This window comes from Rattus norvegicus, chromosome 18 (assembly GCF_021556685.1).
Source record: "Rattus norvegicus strain SHRSP/BbbUtx chromosome 18, alternate assembly SHRSP_T2T, whole genome shotgun sequence".
Lineage (NCBI taxonomy): Eukaryota > Metazoa > Chordata > Mammalia > Rodentia > Muridae > Rattus > Rattus norvegicus.
In genome coordinates this window covers 37,383,090-37,404,662 of record NC_141551.1, presented here as the reverse complement: position 1 = coordinate 37,404,662, position 21,573 = coordinate 37,383,090, and the positions used below count along the sequence as shown (strand labels likewise).

Genomic DNA, 21,573 nt, shown 5'->3' with positions numbered 1-21,573 from the left:
TTGTAATAAGCTTGTTATTCAAGATAGAGCAACGTTTTAAAGAACCGAAACTCTGTTTCTTTGTGAATTCAGTTAGTTTCCAGTAGCAGGCTCTTGTAATATGCGTACTTCTAAAGATTTATCAAAATTTGGTGAGCCGAATCTGAGTATATAAACTGCTTGCAATGAATTAAGAATAATAAATTTAAAATTCTGTCAAAATGGAAGGACTGACGGATATCAGGTTTCTCAGGTACTATTTTCTACAAAGATATGGGAAAGTGATAACTGACAAACAGCAAGTATTTCATGTTTGGTAGGTCTGGCTTTTGAAGATGAGGTACTCTTTCAATATTCACAAAAAGTTTCAGCATATAAATCTCCACTTTCAAATAGTTAATTGTCAACCATTTTTATGCTAAAGTGTTTAAAGGTTTTATACTAAACACTTCTTGACATTTTTGCCATTGAAAGAAGGTTACTGACATATGTATGGTGGATATTCTTCAAGGTAACTGAAATTCATTGATTTCTCAGAAAGTATTATTAGTTATGGCTACACTTTAGTCTTATGCAAGTTTGAAACAAAAAACCCATAAAGACTATAATTATAAAATAATTAAAATGTTGCTACACGGGAGCGGGAAAAGATATTTTACGTACACAAGATCTGAATAACTTTATAGTATTTCATTTAATAAGTATGTTTAAAATTCATTTCTTCAAAAGACAGTACTTTAATTACATTCAAATTATATCCACTCTACCAACAAGCCCATCATTTATTTACAAGGTTAGATATTACAAAACAAGAAACATTTAAACAAGTTTTATTTCTTTAAAAGTTCTTCCAAATTTAGAATCCTGAAAACCTCTACATATATACCTTAAAAAATGTATACATTTTCAGGAAAATTGTAAGTTTCAAAAGAAATGTAATACACATACAATGAAGCATAATTTACTTTGGCTCAGCTATACAGGTATGTCTCAAAGTGTATGAATGAGTGGGTGTGTGTGTACATATATGCATTCATATATCATATATATATGTATATATGTCTATATATGTATATATACATCACAATTTCTAATATAGGCAAAAGTTCTAGCTGGTATCTTAAAGCAATGCATCAATACATTTTCTCAGAGAAAGTAGAAGAGTTCTCAAGGCTTCATGCCAATCCATGATTTTTCACATCTTTGCCCTCAAATACTGAACAAGACATTTGTTTTCTTTTTCATCTTTAAATTAAATTTATTTTCAAATGCTATGAAAAGTACCATCAAGCCTCTCCATTTAGAATTCAGTAACAAAGACGTGTCTGATGTTTAAGGATAAACACTTCTACTTTATTTTCAAAGAGTATCAAAAAAGAAAAAAAAACAAAAAAACAAACAAAACCTGTAACCAATGGTGGTAAAGAAATCAAAGAAAGTAACTCTGAGATGGTAAAGAGACATGAGACTTAGTTAACATAGACTTAGAAAAATAAATGCCCCATTGACATAAAATAGGTGAGAGAAAAAGACTAAAAAATAATTGGAAAAAGACATAAAGAATTATGGGTTGTGAGAGCTTTAGTTTCAAAGATATACTGTACCCAAGCTATCAATAACTGCTGAGCATTTTTTAAAACTTGTATGAATTTCCATAAATTTTAGTTGTTTTAAATTGGGTTTCTGTAGCAAAACAAAGAGGTCATAATAGTAATAGTTATGTGAAAGTTGCTTCATAGAATTAAAAAAAAAAGGATGAATATATTGTACGTAAGATTAAAAGAGACAAGATTAGGAATGAAATTAAGCACTGATCTCATCAAAAGTAGAGAGAAATTACCTTTCTTCAGATTTTATCTCATTCTGTAATCAGAGAAAATAGCACTCCTTCTGTTTTCTTTACTGTATCTCAGGTTAAAAATATCAATGAATAGCCCTTATGTACACTTGTTCTATAAGAGATAATCTAAAGTTTTAGTGTGTTGGCTTATTTTTTTTGTTTTAATGAAAAAACCTAAGAGCTGAATCTTCCAGAATGGTTCTTAGATGTAGTGATATATCTATGACTTTCCTGAATTAAAAAGTAAGGCTGGAGAGATGACTCAGCCATTAAAGGATAGGCTCATAACCAAAAAGTCAACAATAAGAGTTTGGCATATCAGGCAGTGGTGGTGCAAGGCTTTAATTCCAGCAGTCAGGAGGCAAAAGCGGGCAGATATCTGTGAGTTCGAGGTCACCCTGGTCTTATAGAGCTAGTTCCAAGACAGTTGAGGCTACACAAAGAAAGAAACCCTATCTGGATAAAACAAAAAGAAAAAAATTTGGCATCAACAGTCATTAACTGAATATTTTAAAGAAATGCTTACATTCAAATTAAATTAAATTAAGTGCTGTTGTATCAAATACCAAAATTGCTATTTTGTTCATCTGAAACAGATAATTAACAAACATTATATAATAATTTCCTAAAAACCACTACAAAAATTTAAATTATCTTTTCCTCTATTCATACAGATGATGATTCTGAAGGAATACTTTATGCTATAAATCCACTCATGGCATACAACACTTCATCAAGGTTTTCAGAAAAATCAGTGCATTCTGTAGCTACAACAGGCACAATGCTCTTCCATAGCCAGGAGTTCTGAAAAGTTTAAAGAAAAAAGGTAAATAATCTGAAAGTCATCCTAAAGATAACAAATACTGGTAATAGTGCTCAAACTGAATATTGTATGACCTGAATATCAATCAGATGTAGTTTTTTCCCCCAATGGGAGACGCTCCCATAACTGGAGTAACTGTTCCCCAACCAGAGGTTCTAGCTCCTAGACAAGGAAAAAGAGAAAATAATCATTAAAACAATATCTGGGCTGACAGTTTTTAATCAGTATACATATATGTAGACAAAAAGGCAAAAAAAGTCACTTTAAATTTCACCTTTACAAAGTCAGATCTGCTAATATTAAATGGTTAATAACATTTCTTTTCTTTCTTTCTTTTTTTTTTTTATTAACTTGAATATTTCTTATATACATTTCGAGTGTTATTCCCTTTCCCGGTTTCCGGGCATACATCCCCCTAATCCCTCCCCCTCCCCTGTTTGTGGGTGTTCCCCTTCCCATCCTCCCCCCATTGCCGCCCTCCCCCCAACAATCTAGTTCACTGGGGGTTCAGTCTTAGCAGGACCCAGGGCTTCCCCTTCCACTAGTACTCTTACTAGGATATTCATTGCTACCTATGGGGTCAGAGTCCAGGGTCAGTCCATGTATAGTCTTAGGTAGTGGCTTAGTCCCTGGAAGCTCTGGTTGCTTGGCATTGTTGTACATATGGGGTCTCGAGCCCCTTGTTAATAACATTTCTAATTCTCTGCTTTTATAAAGTCGACATTTAAATTTGAATTCTACTTAATGTGAAAAATCTTACAGTTTTATAACAAACTGGCAAAAGATTTCCAGGTTATCTCTCAATTTTGTCTAGATGGAAACAAATTTTCAACACACATTCATGACAAAAGTCCTGGAAAGAATAGGAACTCAAGGCCCATACCTAAACATAGTAAAAGTCATATACACCAAACCAGTAGCTAACATTAAACTAAATGGAGAGAAACTTGAAGCAATCCCACTAAAATCAGGGACAAGACAAGGCTGCCCACTCTCTCCCTACTTATTCAATATAGTTCTTGAAGTTCTAGCCAGAGCAATCAGACAACAAAAGGAGCCAAAGGGATACAGATTGGAAAAGAAGAAGTCAAAATATCACTATTTGCAAACCACATGATAGTATATTTAAGTGATCCCAAAAGTTCCACCAGAGAACTACTAAACCTGATAAACATCTTCAGCAAAGTGGCTGGGTATAAAATTAACTCAAATAAATCAGTAGACTGCCTCTACACAAAAGAGAAACAAGCCGAGAAAGAAATTAGGGAAACGACATCCTTCATAACAGTCTCAAATAATATAAAGTACCTAGGTGAGACTTTAACTAAGCAAGTCAAAGATCTGTACGATAAGAACTTCAAGCTTCTGAAGAAAGAAATTGAAGATCTCAGAAGATGGAAAGATCTCCCATGCTCATGGATTGGCAGGATTAATATAGTAAAAATGGCTATTTTACCAAAAGTGATCTACAGATTCAACGCAATCCCCATCAAAATACCAATCCAATTCTTCATAGAGTTAGACAGAACAATTTGCAAATTCATCTGGAACAACAAAAAACCCAGGAGAGCTAAAACTATTCTCAACAATAAAAGGACTTCCGGGGGAATCACTATCCCTGAACTCAAGCAGTATTACAGAGCAATAGTAATAAAAACTGCATGGTATTGGTACAGAGACAGACAGACAGACCAGTAGAATAGAATTGAAGACCCAAAAAGGAACCCACACACCTAAGGTCACTTGATTTTTGACAAAGGAGCCAAAACTATTCAGTGGAAAAATAGATAGCATTTTCAGCAAATGGTGCTGGTTCAACTGGAGGTCAACATGGACAAGAATGCAGATCGATCCATTCTTATCACCCTGTACAAAGCTTAAGTCCAAGTGGATCAAGGACCTCCACATCAAACCAGATACACTCAAAGTAATAGAAGAAAAACTTGGGAAGAATCTCGAACACATGGGCACTGGAGAAAATTTCCTGAACAAAATACCAATGGCTTATGCTCTAAGATCAAGAATCAACAAATGAAATCTCATAAAACTGCAAAAGTTCTGTAAGGAAAAGGACACTCTGATTAGGACAAAACGGCAACCAACAAATTGGGAAAAGATCTTTACCAATCATACAACTGATAGAGGGCTTATATCCAAAATATACAAAGACCCCATGAAGTTAGACTGCAGGGAGACAAATAACCCTATTAAAAAATGGGATTCAGAGCTAAACAAAGAATTCACAGCTGAGGAATGCCGAATGGCTGAGAAACATGTAAAGAAATGTTCAACATCTTTAGTCATAAGGGAAATGCAAATCAAAACAACCCTGAGATTTCACCTCACACCAGTCAGAATGGCAAAGATCAAAAACTGAGGTGAAGGCAGATGCTGGCAAGGATGTGGAGAAAGAGGAACACTCCTCCATTGTAGGTGGGATTGCAGACTGGTACAACCATTCTGGAAATCAGTCTGGAGGTTCCTCAGAAAATTGGACATTGAACTACCGGAGGACCCAGCTATACCTCTCTTAGGCATATACCCAAAAGATGCCCCAACATATAAAAAAGACACGTGCTCCACTATGTTCATCGCAGCCTTATTTATAATAGCCAGAAGCTGGAAAGAACCCAGATGCCCTTCAACAGAGGAATGGATACAGAAAATGTGGTACATCTACACAATGGAATATTACTCAGCTATCAAAAACTTTATGACTTTATGAAATTCATAGGCAAATGGATGGAACTGGAAAATATCATCCTGAGTGAGGTAACCCAATCACAGAAAAACACACATGGTATGCACTCATTGATAAGTGGATATGAGCCCAAATGCTCGAATTGCCCTAGATGTATAGAACACATGAAACTCAAGAAGGATGACCAAAATGCGAGTGCTTCACCCCTTCTTTAAAAGGGGAACAAGAATACCCTTGGGAGGGAATAGGGAGGCAAACTTTAGAACAGAGGCAGAAGGAACACCCATTCAGAGCCTGCCCCACATTTGTCCCATACCTCTACAGCCACCAAACTAGCTAAGATGGATGAAGCAAAGAAGTGAATCAACAGGAACCAGATGTAGATCTCTCCTGAGAGACACAGCCAGAGTACAGCAAATACATACGCGAATGTCATCATTAAACCACTGAACTGAGAATGGGACCCCCGTTGAAGGAATCTTAGAAAGGACTGAAAGAGCTTGAAGGGGCTTGATACCCCATATGAACAACAATGCCAACCAACCAGAGCTTCCAGAGACTAAGCCACTACCCAAAGAATATACATGGGCTGATCCTGGTCTCCAACCTCATAGGTAGCAGTGAATAGCCTAGTAAGAGCACCAGTAGAAGGGGAAGCCCTTGGTCCTGCCAAGACTGAACCCCCAGTGAACGTGATTGTTGTGGGGAGGGCGGTAATGGGGGGAGGATGAGAGGGGAAAACCCATAGAAAAGGGGAGTGGAGGGGTAGGGGGATGTTGGCCCGGAAACCGGGAAAGGGAATAACAATCGAAATGTAAATAAGAAATACCCAATTTAATAAAGATTAAAAAAAAAATAAAAGAAACTATATAGAATCACAAAAAAAAAAAAATAAGAGAAATGGAGATTCAACAACATTCAATTTAAACTTCTAAAGGTTTGAAACCCAGATGTTTCTAGGCCTTCTCCCCAAAATAAAGCATCTTAAGTGACTTCCTAATCTTACCTTAAAAATTATTTAACTTTAAATCAAAATTAATAAATTAAAATATCAGAACATGAATAAAAATAAGGCTACTTTTTTTTTTTGGGTCCTCCTGTGGCATGTGTGTTACCTCTAAAGAGCACAAAGAAAGAACTCAACTCTTATCGCAGGGTAGTTTGAAGTAAGCCACAATGCTTCAAATAAATTATTTGAATATAATTTTGGTAAAGCTGACCCTGGAATATGCTTCCTTAATGTAAACTTGGATCAAGAGTTCACTGTACTTTTGGTAAGAACAGACTACATGATGCAGCCTGCATAGCATTATGGCATTATTTGTTAACTCTCATAGTGCTGCTAGTTTAAATGTACAAAGACAGCATCAAAAAAGCAAAGGACCCTGAAATAAAGGAAGTCACTAGAATATTACAAGGCTGCTATTTATATAATGTGCTTAAACAACAAGGAAGCTGACAATGCTGTCAAACAACCGCAGGATGGTGATCTGGTCATACATGTCGTTACACAACAGAAACCTAACCAAGTGTCTTAGGAGAGATTTCATAAAACAAGATTTTAACAAAATGTATAAAGAATATATAAGACATCTGGAAGCACACTTTTATGTTTTTTATAAACCAAAACCACTGTTGCTCATGTGCATAATGGTATCTACAATTTATATTTATACATTTGAACAGTAACAACAACAACAACAAAATCAGAAGAAAATAATGTAAGATGTCGGTATATACCTGCCCATCTCTGCTTATCTGTACTTTCTTGTTGTCATTCCAAGGATTGAGTAAATGGTGTGCAAACTGAAAGGGAAGGCTTTCTTTGCGTATCCATTCCACTTTGAATACTCCACCTAGTCCAGCTGACCCCCAGTCTTGGCTCTTCTCCCTTCCTATCTCAGAAGACATCCTAGAAAATCCCTGTACAAAAGTGAGGGAAAAGGATGAGAGCAAAGATGATATTAAAATATCTATATCTGATAAGGCTAATTATTTTTAAAGAATTTTAAAGAAAAGATCTAATATCAAAATAATGCAAATTTATCAAGAACCAAAAAGAGTTGCTTTACCAAATTTTGGAAGATAAATTCTAGCCTAATATAATTTCAAATCTTAACAGTTTCTTTGTAATGTATCAACAGTTATAAATCAGCATTTATATAAAAATACAATAAGCAAGCCTATAATTTTATTTATGACTACTATAACTATGAAATAATTCAGCACTTTTAAAGTTCAGATATACATAAATTCAAATTAATGTTAAGAAACTGTTTCAGAGTTAGCAATGACTCAATGGTGAAGAGCACTACCTGCTCTTCCAGAGAACCTAGGATCTATTCCCAGCACCCACGTGGTAGCTCTATGAACATCTGTAACTCTAGTTCCAGGGGATCTGACTCCCTCCTCTTCGGATCTCCACAGGTACTGCATGCACCTGGTGCACAGACTGACATGCAGGCAAAACACTCATACAACATAACATAATTTCAATTCTTTTCTAAAAAGAATCATGGTCTTTTTGTTGTCAATAACATTACCAGTCCATATAAACATTTACGAAGGCAAAGGTTCTTGTATTTAATCCACTAACAGATCCAAAGTTTCTGTCAGAAGAACTACTCATTAGGCAACATCCTAGTGAGTCAAGGTAAAGGGGTTCTATCTGGCCCTTGCAGAAATGTGGAATAGACCTCACCACCAGTCCCACTACAGACAATTTTCTTGGACAATGGAAAGCTAGGCTTTGGTTTTGGTTTTTCTCTGATCTTGAGAGTCTAACTTATAAGCAAAACAAAGCCCATTTTATTGATTCAGGATGGCTTACCTGGAAATGTCCAGATCCTTGAACAGAAAATACCAAGTAAACCATGCTGCTCTCCCAAAACGCTCGATTTAGCTTCCGCTCATTACTAGGGGTTGTAGACCAGATACCCTTCTGCTGAGAAATTTCAAGGTTTCTCAGATTGCTACTCTTCATTATGAAGTAACGAATAGGCATATTTGGTCTTGGTGAAGGAGATTTTGAGCCCTATGAAAGAATGCATAAGTTCTTGAAAGGTAATTTGACCTTTCAAACACAGTAGGCTCTCATAAATAACAACTTGATAAACATGTAAATGTTACCAAATATCCAACAAATGCAAACTAAACCTTTTCATGGCTTAATCAAAAAGCCAAAAAGAAGCACTTATTTCCAAAGCAGCTAAAATGTATTGTACCAAGTAACTATTAATTTTAATTTACACTTAGAATGAATTATCATGTTTTATAAAACTTCCTATTCTGAAAACAAAATGACAATTATTCCAGTTTACTGTCTTAAGTCAATTTTAAGATGATAAAACAGAACAGTCTGATGATCTCACTGGCATCATAGGGACTAGAATGAGTATAGTAATGTAAAAAGGAGTTATACAAAGTCCCAGAGGAACTGCAGAAGAATCACCAAAAGTGAGTCGCTAGGCACGGACCTGATCAATAGTTCACATAAAATGGGCTGTGAGTAGGCAAAGACTAGAAGGAAAGCAGCACACTAACTAAATAACTCCCACATCTCACAAGTGCTTGGGAATACTTGGTATCCTCAGCCAGAGCAGATACCTTGTAATATAAAGTGCCCCTGCCCTTAGAAGAGTCAAACCCTAGTACTAGAAAGAAACTAGTAACAGAATAAAAACTCCTCAGAACCTACTGTAGCACTTCTTTTAATCCAACCTCAAAAGAACTAAACCAGTAAGGTAGTTCAGCAAGTTAAAGGGCATGCCAAGAAAACATAATAATGTAAGTTTGATCCCTGGAACCCATGGTGGAAGAAGAGAACTAACTCCTGAAAGTTGTCTTCTGACCTTCATATAGTTGCCTTGGCATGTGGGTGCACACACACACAAGCTTATACATGCACATGCACACATACAAATAATTTTTTGAAAGTTAAAAAAGTATTAATTTTTATTTACCTCGATAGTAGAACAAAATCTAGCACTATTTAAGGGAACACACTCACACATACACACACACATATGAAAATCTAGCAGCCAAAGAAATTTATAAGAAATATGAAAAAAATAAAGAATAGGATGTATAACCAGGAAAAAAATCAATACAAGCAGACTGAGAGCAGATTTCGGAGACAGTAGACAAGAATGGCAAAATACCTATAAAAAATCAAGGGAATGATGTTTTAGAAGGTAAAGGAAAACATGATCACCATAAAAAGCATTATTTTTTAAATAGCAGGTGATATTAAAGACACAAGGGGAATCTTGAGACATAAAATAATAACTGCAAATAATGACATTACAAAAAATGAATAGTTTACCCTCTTAAACTAAAGGTATCATTGAATGAAGAGTACAGAGAGAATCTCGTGTCCCTGTGGATGTGGCATGTGTCAATGATTATCTGATGGCCTATGGCTTAGGGAGGAAATAGGAGGTGTAACATCCAGGAGATAGAAAGAATTCTGGGATAATGCCAGATGTAGGAGATTTGCCCCAGAAGCTGTAATGAGACAGACATATGATACATAAGCACAAGTAGCCAACCACAAGGCAGAATGTAGATTAAAATAAGTGTGTTATTTTATGTTATGATCTAATCAGAGCAGAGTCTAGCTATATGGCCAAGGTATTTTAAAATATATTTTGAGTCTTATTTCTGGGTGCATAGGAATGGAAAGAATAAGGACCAAATTTCCACAGAAGAGATAGCAATATAATTACCTAAAATGAAGCCAAGAGGGAGATAGGATTAGAAAGAAAATTTTAAAAAGAACTATGAAATATTGAGTGATCCTATATACTCACATACACAGATATAGACACACACACACAGATACCAAGCAAGAGCTCCAGAAAAGAGGAAGGGTAGATATGAGAACTAGTGTGAAGAAATAATAGGCTTAGACTTTTAAAAAGCAGATGGAATTTATTGATAAATTGAAAACGAGAATCATAGGAGGCAATACCAAAACCCAGTTCCTTAAAAACAATGATTAAAAAGAAAATCCTAAATACAGCTAAAGGAAACAAGGACCAGTAAACCTCCCATCAATAGTTCCTGGGTTCTAAACACTTACCCTTTATATCCACAAATAAAGGTAGTACTCAACCCACCAAAAAAACTTTTTGCACCAGCCAGAGGCTTTTGCATCCACAACTGGTCAAAATGCAAAGAATAACTAACTGTTGGAGTCCCAGTCACAAATGATACATATACAATGCAAAACCTTTTGCAGGATATTTGATCACACAGTGAACCTGAAGATTGTGTTATTTACTGGGGGAAAAAACTTTCTAGTTATAGTGTGGCTCAGCTCTTAACACATACGTTTAATCCCTCTGGCTGGAATACATACATGCCCTTAGTACACACTTTTAATCCCAAACAACGAAAGTAAAGTAAGCTTATAGAAGGAAGCACCCATGTTTGAGAGTGACATCTGAGTGACAAAGTGATGAATCAGAGAAAGATTTGACAGAATAGGATATGCAGAACTCTCACAAGAACAGAGAGAAAAAAAGAGGCTACTAAGAGAGACCAGTGTGAAAGAAAGGAAGCAGTTTTATGAGGACGGTTGTACAGAGACAAATTGCAGAAAGAGAACAAGTTAGACACATGTGAAGACAGAACGGCCCAGAGAATGAAAAGGAGTCAGAAGATCAGAACAGATTGCTAGAGTTAGTTTGAGGCCAAGCGGAGCAATTCTGGAGAAATGGAGAAGCCAGATTGAATTAATCAAGTTTGGAGAGGCGTTTCAGCAAGAACAGCTGATTTAAACCAGCCAGCCAGAGCTCAGAAAGAACTACGGAGGGTGAGCTTATTCACCAATAAGCCTCCAAGATGACAATTAAAGCAGGAGAATAAAAGATACTTTAACAAACCCTTATACCTAAAGCTCAGGGAACATCACTGAAGAAGGGGCAGAAATATTCTAGGAGCAACAGGGGACCAGTATAGCCAGCGTTTTGGCTACTTTGTGGGTTCTTTTTTCTTTTACCCTTCTCTACCTCTCTTCCTCAGCATATCAACTCCCTACTACTAGGTAGGAGAGGAAAAAAAAAAGGTTAGAGGGGAAAGTGGCCAACTTTCATGGAGAGCAGGGGTTGAGTTCCTTGAACAAGTTTGATTTTCACTGTCAGTGTATCTAATTTCTTCTTTTTGTCTCTTCACACACAACTACTTGACAAATCAGAACAAGCCACACCAACAGCATCCAACCACCAATTGCTCAACCAGCCCCTTCTATTAAGGTTCTAGCATTTATATATCCTCTGAAAAGTCCCCAGAATTCCAAACATCACACACTCACAGAAACTATCCTGAACTGGCATAACCATGCCCCTGCTAGAGCACTAGGCAAACCACAGTCACATGCTGTGAAGCAATCCCATAGCACAAAAACATATTCCCATATTTCAGTGTTTTTAGAAACAGAAATTCTCAATACAAACCAGGGTGCCTGCTGCTAGATAGTGTCTTATACACATGATAGAAAATCTACTCCACCCATGAAATCTCAATAATATGGTTATATAACCAAGACCTGGATTAAAAAAAAGTACAAACTGACATGACTATGTGGACGGGGGGATAATTTTGCAAGGCCTTGTCTCTAGATAGAGTGCTGTAGGCAATAGATGGCTGTGGAATAAACAAAAATCAGTTTTCACATGGACAAAGCCCCTGATAGGTACCATAATAGGGTATATGTACATCGGTATATGTGTAATAATAGTTACAGAAGAAGAGATCATGAATTTGAGAGGGAGTGGTATGGTCATAGAAGTTGTAGGAGTGGAGAGTTTGAGGGGTAGAATTTATAAAATTCTCAAAAATAATTAAATTTCAAAATGTCTTTACTAGTGAATTCTACCACAAGGAAAGGAGAAAATAACACCAATTTTGTTGTAAGGGACTTTTGTTGTCAGTGTTGTTCATGAGGGATATTATTCAGTACTCCTGTTTATTTCTTGTAGAGTTTTAAACTCTTGTAGAGTTTTAAAACAAGGCGTAATAATTTGAATGAGAATGGCCCACATAGGCTTATGCATTTGAATGCCTAGTCATCAGTTGGTGGACTGTTTGAGATGAATTAGCTGAATTAGGTGTGGTCTTGTTGGAGGAAATGTGCCACTGAGGTTGGACTGAAGTTTCAAAAAACAAAAACACAAGCCAGGCTGTTTCTCTCTCTTTTCAAGCTACCTTTGGTTCAGCTACCACCACAGTAACCATGCCTGTCTGCCACCATGTTCCCCACCATGACTGCAATGGACTAATCTTCTGAAATTGTAAGCAAGTCCCCATTTAAATCATTTCTTGTTTAAGAGTTGTCTTGATCATGGTGTCTCTTCATAGAACAGTAACTAGGCATTCAAATAAGTGAGACCATGGTGGTCATACTCATTCTAAACATTATACCTGGTTGCAAAACTCTGTTACAAAAGTAACGCAAGAAAAATAGAGTACTGAATAACAACATGGGGGTAGGATGGGGAGGGGAACATCCATATAGAAGGAGAGGAGGAGGGGTTAGGGGGATGTTGGCCTGGAAACCGGGAAAGGGAATAACAATTGAAGTGTAAATAAGAAATACCCAATTTAATAAAGATGGAGAAAAAAATAAAAAATAAAATCAAAAGCTGCTTGAAGAAAAAAAACAGTATAGATGAACTTTAAAGTACTGCATTAAGTAAAATAAACTAGACAGAAAAGCAGAATTTCACTTACAAGATATTTAAGAAAAATGAACAGTGATTACTGGGCTACTAAGGTAACAGAGATGTTGGTGCTAACTGTGGTGTCAGTACACAGTTAGATACATTTGCCAAAATCACTAAGTTGTTCAGTTTAAACTGATAGTTTCTCTATTTTTCTATTTCTATATTTACTTGTTTATGTGAAGAGGGGACTGCTCATATCACAGCACATTCATATAGAAAAGACAACCTGTGGGACTCCAGTCTCTCACTCAACCATCAGGTCCCAGGAATCAAACTCAAGTCACAAGGGGTGGCGGAAAGCACTTTCACCCACTGAGCCATCTCAATATCAAGCACTTTCACCCACTGAGCCATCTCAATATCACTTAAACTAGTAAGATTTTTTGAACAAAGAATACCTTAGGAAAGGCATTTAAAATACCCCTACATACAAAATAAAACCTAAGAATACAAATTCACTTTCTTCTTATTTAGCAAGTGTTCAGCAGACATTGTTCATCGAATCACAACTATGGAGCTCACCATCATACTCTTAGTCACATTCCAGTACCATGAGTAAAAAGAAGCACATGTGAAACCATTCACATCATTAGTTTTAAAAGACAGTTTCCAATCCCATATCAAAATTTTCTGTCTTCTATTTTATGAGTTTAAAATAATCATTGAGCCACAGAAAACACTTGAAAAAATTATAAAACAAAATTTTTATCAATGTAGTATTCTTGTTTAAACTAAAAACTTCTAGAGATATGAAGAAGAAAAAAATAGGCTGTATAGAGCTATATGCGATTGATAACTAATCAGTGAGATTAAAATATAGTGTTAGTATTTAGAACACAGGCCAGTTATTACAAAGGTACATGGTTATAATTCTGTATAATTACAACTATGAAATATGCTGCGAACCTTCTGAGACAGACTGTAGCTGCCCTACCTTTCCTGAGGATGGAGGAGAGGGGCTAGCACAAGGACTTGGGTAACTGCTGCTGTCTGTGGATTTCACAGACGATTGATCTGACCGGTCATCCGTGCTCCGTTTAGGATGTAAAATGCCTCTATCTTTGTACTTCTGAGGTGGATGTAAGGCAGGAGATGGAGATTTCATCAGTACTCTTGAGCAAGAAGAAGCACAGGTCAGTTATATATAAGTTTATAGTACAAAGAGAATGCTATTTCCATCCAAAATCCCAATGTCTACAATGTATGAAACACTTTTAAGAAAAATTCATTTTTTTCTATTAATCATCAAAAAGAAAAAAAAACAAATTAAAACTGGGCTAGGAGTGTAACTTAGTGATATAGCACTGCCTAAGGCCCTGGGTTTAATCCCCAGCATCAATGAATAAATAATAAAATATATAAATAAACTCAGAAATAAGAAAGAGTTGAGGAGTAGGAACACAGCTCAGTTAGTAGAGTGCTTATTGTATATTGTGTTTGAATATAAAACATCATCATTGGCTCAACACTGGTACCCAACTGGTAACCTTGTTCAGCAAAAACTGGAGACTTATTGGAAAAAATAAGCCACTGGGGCAAGCTCTGAGACTTTATGCCTCACTACACTTCTTGTTCTTTGATGAAATGTGAGTAGCCAACTTCCTGTTCCTACTTCCATGCCTTTCCTCCCTGTTGCCATGTCTTCTCCACCAGGATGGGCAAGCTGCCTTCTGTCAAGTATTTTATCATGGCAACATAAAAGAAATTGATATACCATGCAATCATGAGGATCTGAATTCTAAAAAGATAGAAAGCTGGGTGCGGCAGCATGTCTCTAATCTCAGAACTAGGATGCCACAGAGAAGCAAATCCTTGGATCTTGCTCCCCAGCTCCCCAAATATGTGAGGTGTAAGTTTACTGAGAGACCAAGTCTCAAAAATGAAGGTGGAAATATACTAAAGAAGGCATCCAATTTCAATTTCTGACATTTCTCATGCGTACACGCTCCCTCCCCCCAACACTCCAATCTCCCACCACCCCCAAAAGCCCCACAGACTATAGGGTACATTTAAATGTGAAGTAAGTCACATTTTGAAAAATAAGAAATGGTATTGTGTAAAACTAAAAATCATACTGTGCTAACATGAGAAGAATACTGGACTAGAGCAGACAGAAATCTATATATTAGAGCAATAACTGTACAACTATCTAACATATAATCCTGTTCATGTCTCTGAACTTTAAATTATTTGTTATATTAAAATGTGATCTTAGTTGTTTTCTTTATTTACATTCCAGGTTTACATGGAAAAATATTTGGTAATTGCTACGGTTTGAATTTTACATAAAAGTAATGAGTTGAAAAAAATAAATAAAAGGTTATCTTAGATGAATTCTAAGATTTTCCTAAAATTCTAGAAATGCCATAAATATATCATTTAAGGTTTTCTTTAATTTTAAAAAATGTACAGTATGTACTCTGTGGTACAATCAGACAGTATATTCTGGTTGCAGTGTAAGGTTTCTAATACCATCTAAAAACACTCTGTGAAAACAAGGGATATAATCAAACCATGAAAGCTAACTATTAATTCACAGAGAATAAACAGAGTATAAGATTGAATGATATAATCTGGAAAAAGGCAAGCCCAATATGCTGGGCATCTCACAGTAGCACTGACCTAGTCTCCTCCAAAAGGTAATTAAAAATACAAAAACAAAAAACCCTTAACACCCTACCTTAACCCATGGATTTAAATAAATCTACAATTTATGGCAAGTGGGAAAATTGCAGTTTTGCTAGAATGAAAAAACTGTGTTTTCTGGCCTGCTGTCCTCACATTTGGCAGGCATGCAATGCACCACTGAACAGGCAGCATACTCTTCAGTCGGAATGCTAGCCTATAACACCGACAGTAGGTAGTGGTGTAGGGCAACCCTTCTTTAAACAGCACTGTCAGCTAGGCGTCTAGGAATAATGTCATCTGACACATACATGCCCACTAAGATGGATCATTTTAGAATTTGCTATCTTCCAAAGACACTTTAAATTTATAAATTCTGGTTATGCAACATTTTTAGCTTTTTCCTGAATGACTAGCCTTATTAAATCATAAGCACCTGCTTAAAATCATTTCCATTCCCTTAGTACTTATAAGAAATATCTTTAATAAACTCAATATTCAATATTTAATGAAATAGTATAAATAGTTCACTGTCCTGGAGAAAACGTATCTATCTAAAAAAAATTGCAGATTTACCTTTCTGCAGCAGTAGATCCATCAGAAAACTCAGTGTCAGCTGAACTTTTCCTACTATTATTAGATCTCCAGGATGAAGCCAAAGGAAGTTCTTCTGAAGACATGGGTCTTGGCCTCTGGCCAATTCCAGATGGTTGCTGTAAACCAGCAGACTGCTCTTCAGTGCTTAATACAGCTATAATTGCTCGTATGGTAGCTTCATCGACTTGAGACCAAGGTTTAGATGGCGCTCTCATTCGGCGTAAAAACAAGCTATGCCACTTCTGTCTGAGCTGTAGCAATAAACTGGCAGCCTGTAATCAATTCAAATACAAGTAAAATGGATATCACATATGTAAGGAGTTTCTTTATATATTAGTTATGGCCTACAACTATCTCTAGTGAACTATCTTACATTCAATATAATTTTCTATTCATTTCTTTCATTCATTCTGTTGTATAATTGAAAATTTTAGTCATCATATTCTAGGTACTACTAATGCAGAATGAAACAAAACAGCAAACACAGGGGAAAGTAAGCATTGCAGATGATATGTGTTGTTAATACTGAAAAAGCACTATGTGGGGTAAACAAGGAAAGATGTACTTAGTCTATTCATTTCATCTACAGACCATCCAAATGGTGACGGCCAGGAGGCACAAAGGAATATATAACATAGAGACAGACTTGAGAGATATAAGTGCTGTCAGTTCTAAATCTACACAGAGAAATAGCAGAAATTGTGCAGAGTGAAGAAAAGAGCAAGGTACATAGAGGTAGAAAATTTAAAGTACAAGCACCTAAAATGTAAAGAAATGACCACAAAGGCAGAAGAACAAAAAAGGGTTTACTTAACACCAAAAATTTGGAGCGGGATTGAGGAGGAAAAAAAAAAAATAAACGGAGACTGCAGAATTAAAAAGGGAGTCAGTACACAGTAGCAGGAAGTATGAGAGAAGATTATCAGAGAGAGACTGAAGTGTAACATGGAAGGCACACTGGTCTTTGGCAAATGCAATTTGATTGGTGTGAATGGGAATAAGATTGCAGTATGCTCACATGATACATACATGAATAAATAGAGCAACAGTTAAGAGTAACCTGACCCAGTGCTGACCACTCACAGTTCGGTAGCCACCCCAAAATTAACAGAGAGTGATTATTAAAAAAGACCAACAATAACAAAAGTCTGTCAAGAAAATCTTAAATATGAATAGTAAAATTGTATCTCTCCCAATTCACTTATGAAAATAAAAAAGGAATGAATGTCTTTCTTCAGAAATGGTAAAAATAAATGGTGCTCTGTACTCTATACTCAATATTTTATATTTCCAGAAATATTAAAATATTACTACTATGGCTTAGGCGGTTTTGATCCCTGTAAAAATTCACATTGCAACAGTGCAACCGTGTTGGATGGTAAGACCTTAAGGAGCTGACACTGCCTGACACCCTTCTGAAAAGGCTTGAGCGATGGAGACTTTCTCCCCTGCCCTTCAGCTTTCCATCATGCATGGCATACCATTCTTCACCACTGATGGCACAGGGTTTAAGGTGTCACCTGGTAGAGAAGTAATTCCCACCAGCACCATAATCTTAGACTGAAGAATATCTGCTTATTACAAATTACCCAGCCCATGGTACTCTGCTGTAACAACACAAATAGAATGAGATGAATGCCATACATAGACACTTGGGCCATATCTATGTTGTTCTGCATCCTCTGACAAAGAAAAACATCATGTGGCAGAGAATGCATGAAAGGTCTATGAAAACTGAAAACCAAGCCAAAGGTATTTTTTAATATTAAAGAATCAATATTGAAGATAGAAATTTTAATGTGCTATCTCAATTCATATTAACTAAAAGAAATTTATGTCCTATTACAAAGCAACTTACCTCTGGCTCTAACTTGAAGTTAAGCCATTCATCAAGTTTCAAAGCAGCCAAATTGGCGGTAGTTCTATCTTCCATCTCACTGTCACTGCTATCATTGGGAATGCCATCCGCTGTCACAACACACATTGGAAAATTAACCTCCATTTAATATTACAAAATGGCAGCGAGCAGCAGGACAGATACTCCTCCTTACAGTCTAACAGTTCATGTGGGACGTTCATAAAATCAAACGGAATATAAACTTAATCTAAATATATAAAATACAAACAAACAAGATGTCTCAGCACTGCACAAGTATTGTTTGATGCCCAGAACCCATGGAGGAAGAAGAGACTACAAAAATATGCCCGATCTTTATGACAAAGTACTACTGATTTTAATACACGGTATAGATAAATACAACATACTGAACTTTCTGAGAAAAAAATTAATTAAAATGAAAAAAAGGAGCTGTTGCATTCAAAAGTGAATTCAAGACAACTCCTGAATTATAAAAAGAGGGATAATTATCAAAAAATATTTTAGCAATATAAGGGCAACAAAGCATTACAGGTAGGTCTTTCCCTAACACACTAACTCTACATGATAACAAAAGCACTAAATGAGGGTACAGAGTAAATGTAATTAATAGCTATATTGAAAAAGATATAGAATATACCCAAAGCTTAAAGATTCCAAATTTAAGAGGCATCTTTAAGCATTCTAAAAAGGTTTAATAAGTACTATTTAATAAGTAGTGCAGATAAAAGAGAAACACTCCCAGAAGGGGAGGGAAATACTTTAGCACAAGTCTAACTCATTAAGAAAAATAAATCTTAAAAGTTAAATTATAGAAAGCAAAAACAGTATTTATCACTGCAACTGAAGAATTACATTTCTTGCTCTGAAAGTAATTAGTGTAAGATTAATCAATCTGAATATACAGTAATCTAAACAACTTAAAATGTGATCAAAAGGATAAGAGCTTTAAAGCTAAAAGCCATTTTCCTAGGCTAGCAGGATTAATATTGTGAAAATGCCTAAACTATTAAAAAGCAATCTATAAATTCAATATGATCTCTACTGAGATTTCAAAGAACAGAGCTAAAATTGAAGAACAGAGCTAAACTAAAAGAAAAAAATCCTAAAATTAATATGGAAATACATACACATACAAATAAAAAATCATCCAAAAATGGATAAAAAAGCAGCTTTAAGCAGAAAGAATACAGTTGAAGATCTCAATGTTACTCAACCTCAAACTATGTTACGAAGTCACAATGATAAAGACAGCATGGAATTCACACAAACGCAAACATGTAACAGATGACTAATGGATGCCACAGATCACCTAGAGACAAACCCAAACAGCTATGGACACCTAACTTTTAACAAAGGTAAAACCACCACCACCAACAACAAAGAAACAAAAACCCACCAAACCCCACAGGAATAAAAGGAAGCCTTTGCAACAAATAGTACTTACAAACTTGATTATCTACTGGCAGAATGAAATTAGATATGCATCTCTCACTCTGCATAAAAATCAACTTAAAGTAGACCAAAGACTTTAACCTAAAACAAAATACGCTTAGAACACTAAAGAAAATCACAGGGAAAATACATCAAGACATATGCCAAATTCCTGAATAGAGTCCCCATAGCACAGGAAAAGAGCCTCATCAACTGACAAATGTGATTACATAAAAAATTTCTGTACAGCAAAACAATTTATCAAAACAGCCTTCAGAAAGGGCTTAATTTCTAAAATAAATAATGGCAAAAATTAAGCAAACAAGCAAACTCCTGCCAATCAATACTGGCCAATGATCTTAAAAAAGTTCTCAAAAGAAACAACATAAACATGGACTAGTTCCTTCCAGCCCACAACTTCTGTAAGCCTGGTTGTGATGCACCTCCCAGCACCCAGGAGGTGCATCACAACCAGGCTCACAGAAGAGACACTCCCACTCCCACCCCATACCCCCAATCCCAACACCTGGCCTAACTGAGACTCCTACGGGCAGTCATTAAAAGTCTCCCAAATAAACAAACAAGTCCAGGGCTACATGGTTTTAGTGCAGAATTCTATCAGGCCTTCAAAGAAGACCTAATACCAATACTTCTCAAACTATTCCACAAAACAGAAACAGAAGGAATACTACCTCCTTATTCATTCTATGAAGCCAATTATTCTGGTACCTAAAGACCCAACAAAGAAAGAGAACTTCAGACAAATTTCACTTATGAATATCGATGCAAAAATTCTCAATAAAATTGTAGCAAAGAGAATCCAAGAATACCTCAAAACCATCATTCACAACTAAGTAGGCTTTATTCCAGGAATGCAGGTATGGTTCAATATACAGAAATCCATCACCATAATCCACTGCTTAAAGGAAAAAAAAATCACAGGATCATCTCATTGGAATCAATGGATCAATGGAATAGTATAAGACCCAGAAATAAACCCACACACCTATGGTCACTGGATCTTTGACATAGAAGCCAAAACCATACAGGAGGGAAAAATCACTTCAACAAGTAGTCTAACTTGCTGTCTGCATGTAGAATGCAAATTGGCCCATATTTATCACCCTGCACAAAGCTCAAGTCAAGTGGGTATAGGACCTCAACATAAAACCAGATACACTAAATCTAATAGAAGAGAAAGTGTGAAATGGGCACAGGGGAAAATTTTCTGAACAGAACATAAATGGCTCAGGCTCTAAGATCAACAATTGAAAAACTGGGACCTCATGAAACTGAAAAGCTTCTGTAAAACAAAGGATATTGTCAAAAGGACAAAACAGCAACCTACAGATTTGGAAAAGATCTTTATCAACCCTACATCCAATTAGAGGGCTGATATCCAAAATATACAAAGAACTCAAGAAGTTAGACTCCAGAAAACCAAATAACCCAATTAAAAAATGGGGTACAGAGCTAAACAAAAAATTCTCAACTGAGGAATACCAAATGGCTGAGAAGTACCTTAAGAAATGTTCAACATCCTTAGTCATCAGGAAAATGAAAATCAAAACAGCTCTGAGATTCCACCTTAAATCAATCAGAATGGCTAAGAAAAAAAAACTAAGGTGATAGCATATGCCGGAGAGGATATGGAGAAAGAGGAACACTCCTCCATTGCTGATGAGATTGCAATCTGGTGAACCACTTTGGAAATCAATCTGGTGGTTCAGAAAATTGGAAATACTTCTACCTGAGGACCCTGCTATACCACTTCTGGGCATATGCCCAAAAGATACTCTAACATATAACAAGAACATGTGCTCCACTATGCTCATAACAATCTTATTTATTATAGCCAGAAGCTGGAAAGAACTCAGATGTCCTTCAACAGAGGAATTGATACAGAAAATGTGGTACATTTACACAATGGAGTACTACTCAGCTATTAAAAACATCATGAAATTTGCAGAC

General features: G+C 36.0%; 1 protein-coding gene across 3 annotated transcripts in view; it reads right to left on the bottom strand.

Annotated features, from left to right (window-relative positions):
• Positions 1-654: 654 nt before the first annotated feature.
• The window catches only part of Ythdc2 (YTH N6-methyladenosine RNA binding protein C2), a 65,266-nt gene continuing 44,347 nt past the window's right edge, over positions 655-21,573 (bottom strand). For 2 of the 3 annotated variants that reach the window (XM_087592839.1, XM_087592840.1), the window contains 7 exons: positions 18,151-18,260; positions 16,272-16,564; positions 14,005-14,182; positions 8,174-8,377; positions 7,084-7,266; positions 2,717-2,804; positions 655-2,623 (listed from right to left, as the gene is read on the bottom strand). In XM_087592839.1, coding sequence (XP_087448965.1) covers positions 2,724-2,804; positions 7,084-7,266; positions 8,174-8,377; positions 14,005-14,182; positions 16,272-16,564; positions 18,151-18,260 — 1,049 coding nt within the window. In that variant the 3' untranslated portion in view covers positions 655-2,623; positions 2,717-2,723. The remainder of the gene's footprint in view (positions 2,624-2,716; positions 2,805-7,083; positions 7,267-8,173; positions 8,378-14,004; positions 14,183-16,271; positions 16,565-18,150; positions 18,261-21,573) is intronic. The other variant, NM_001427202.1, reaches the window with a different exon arrangement.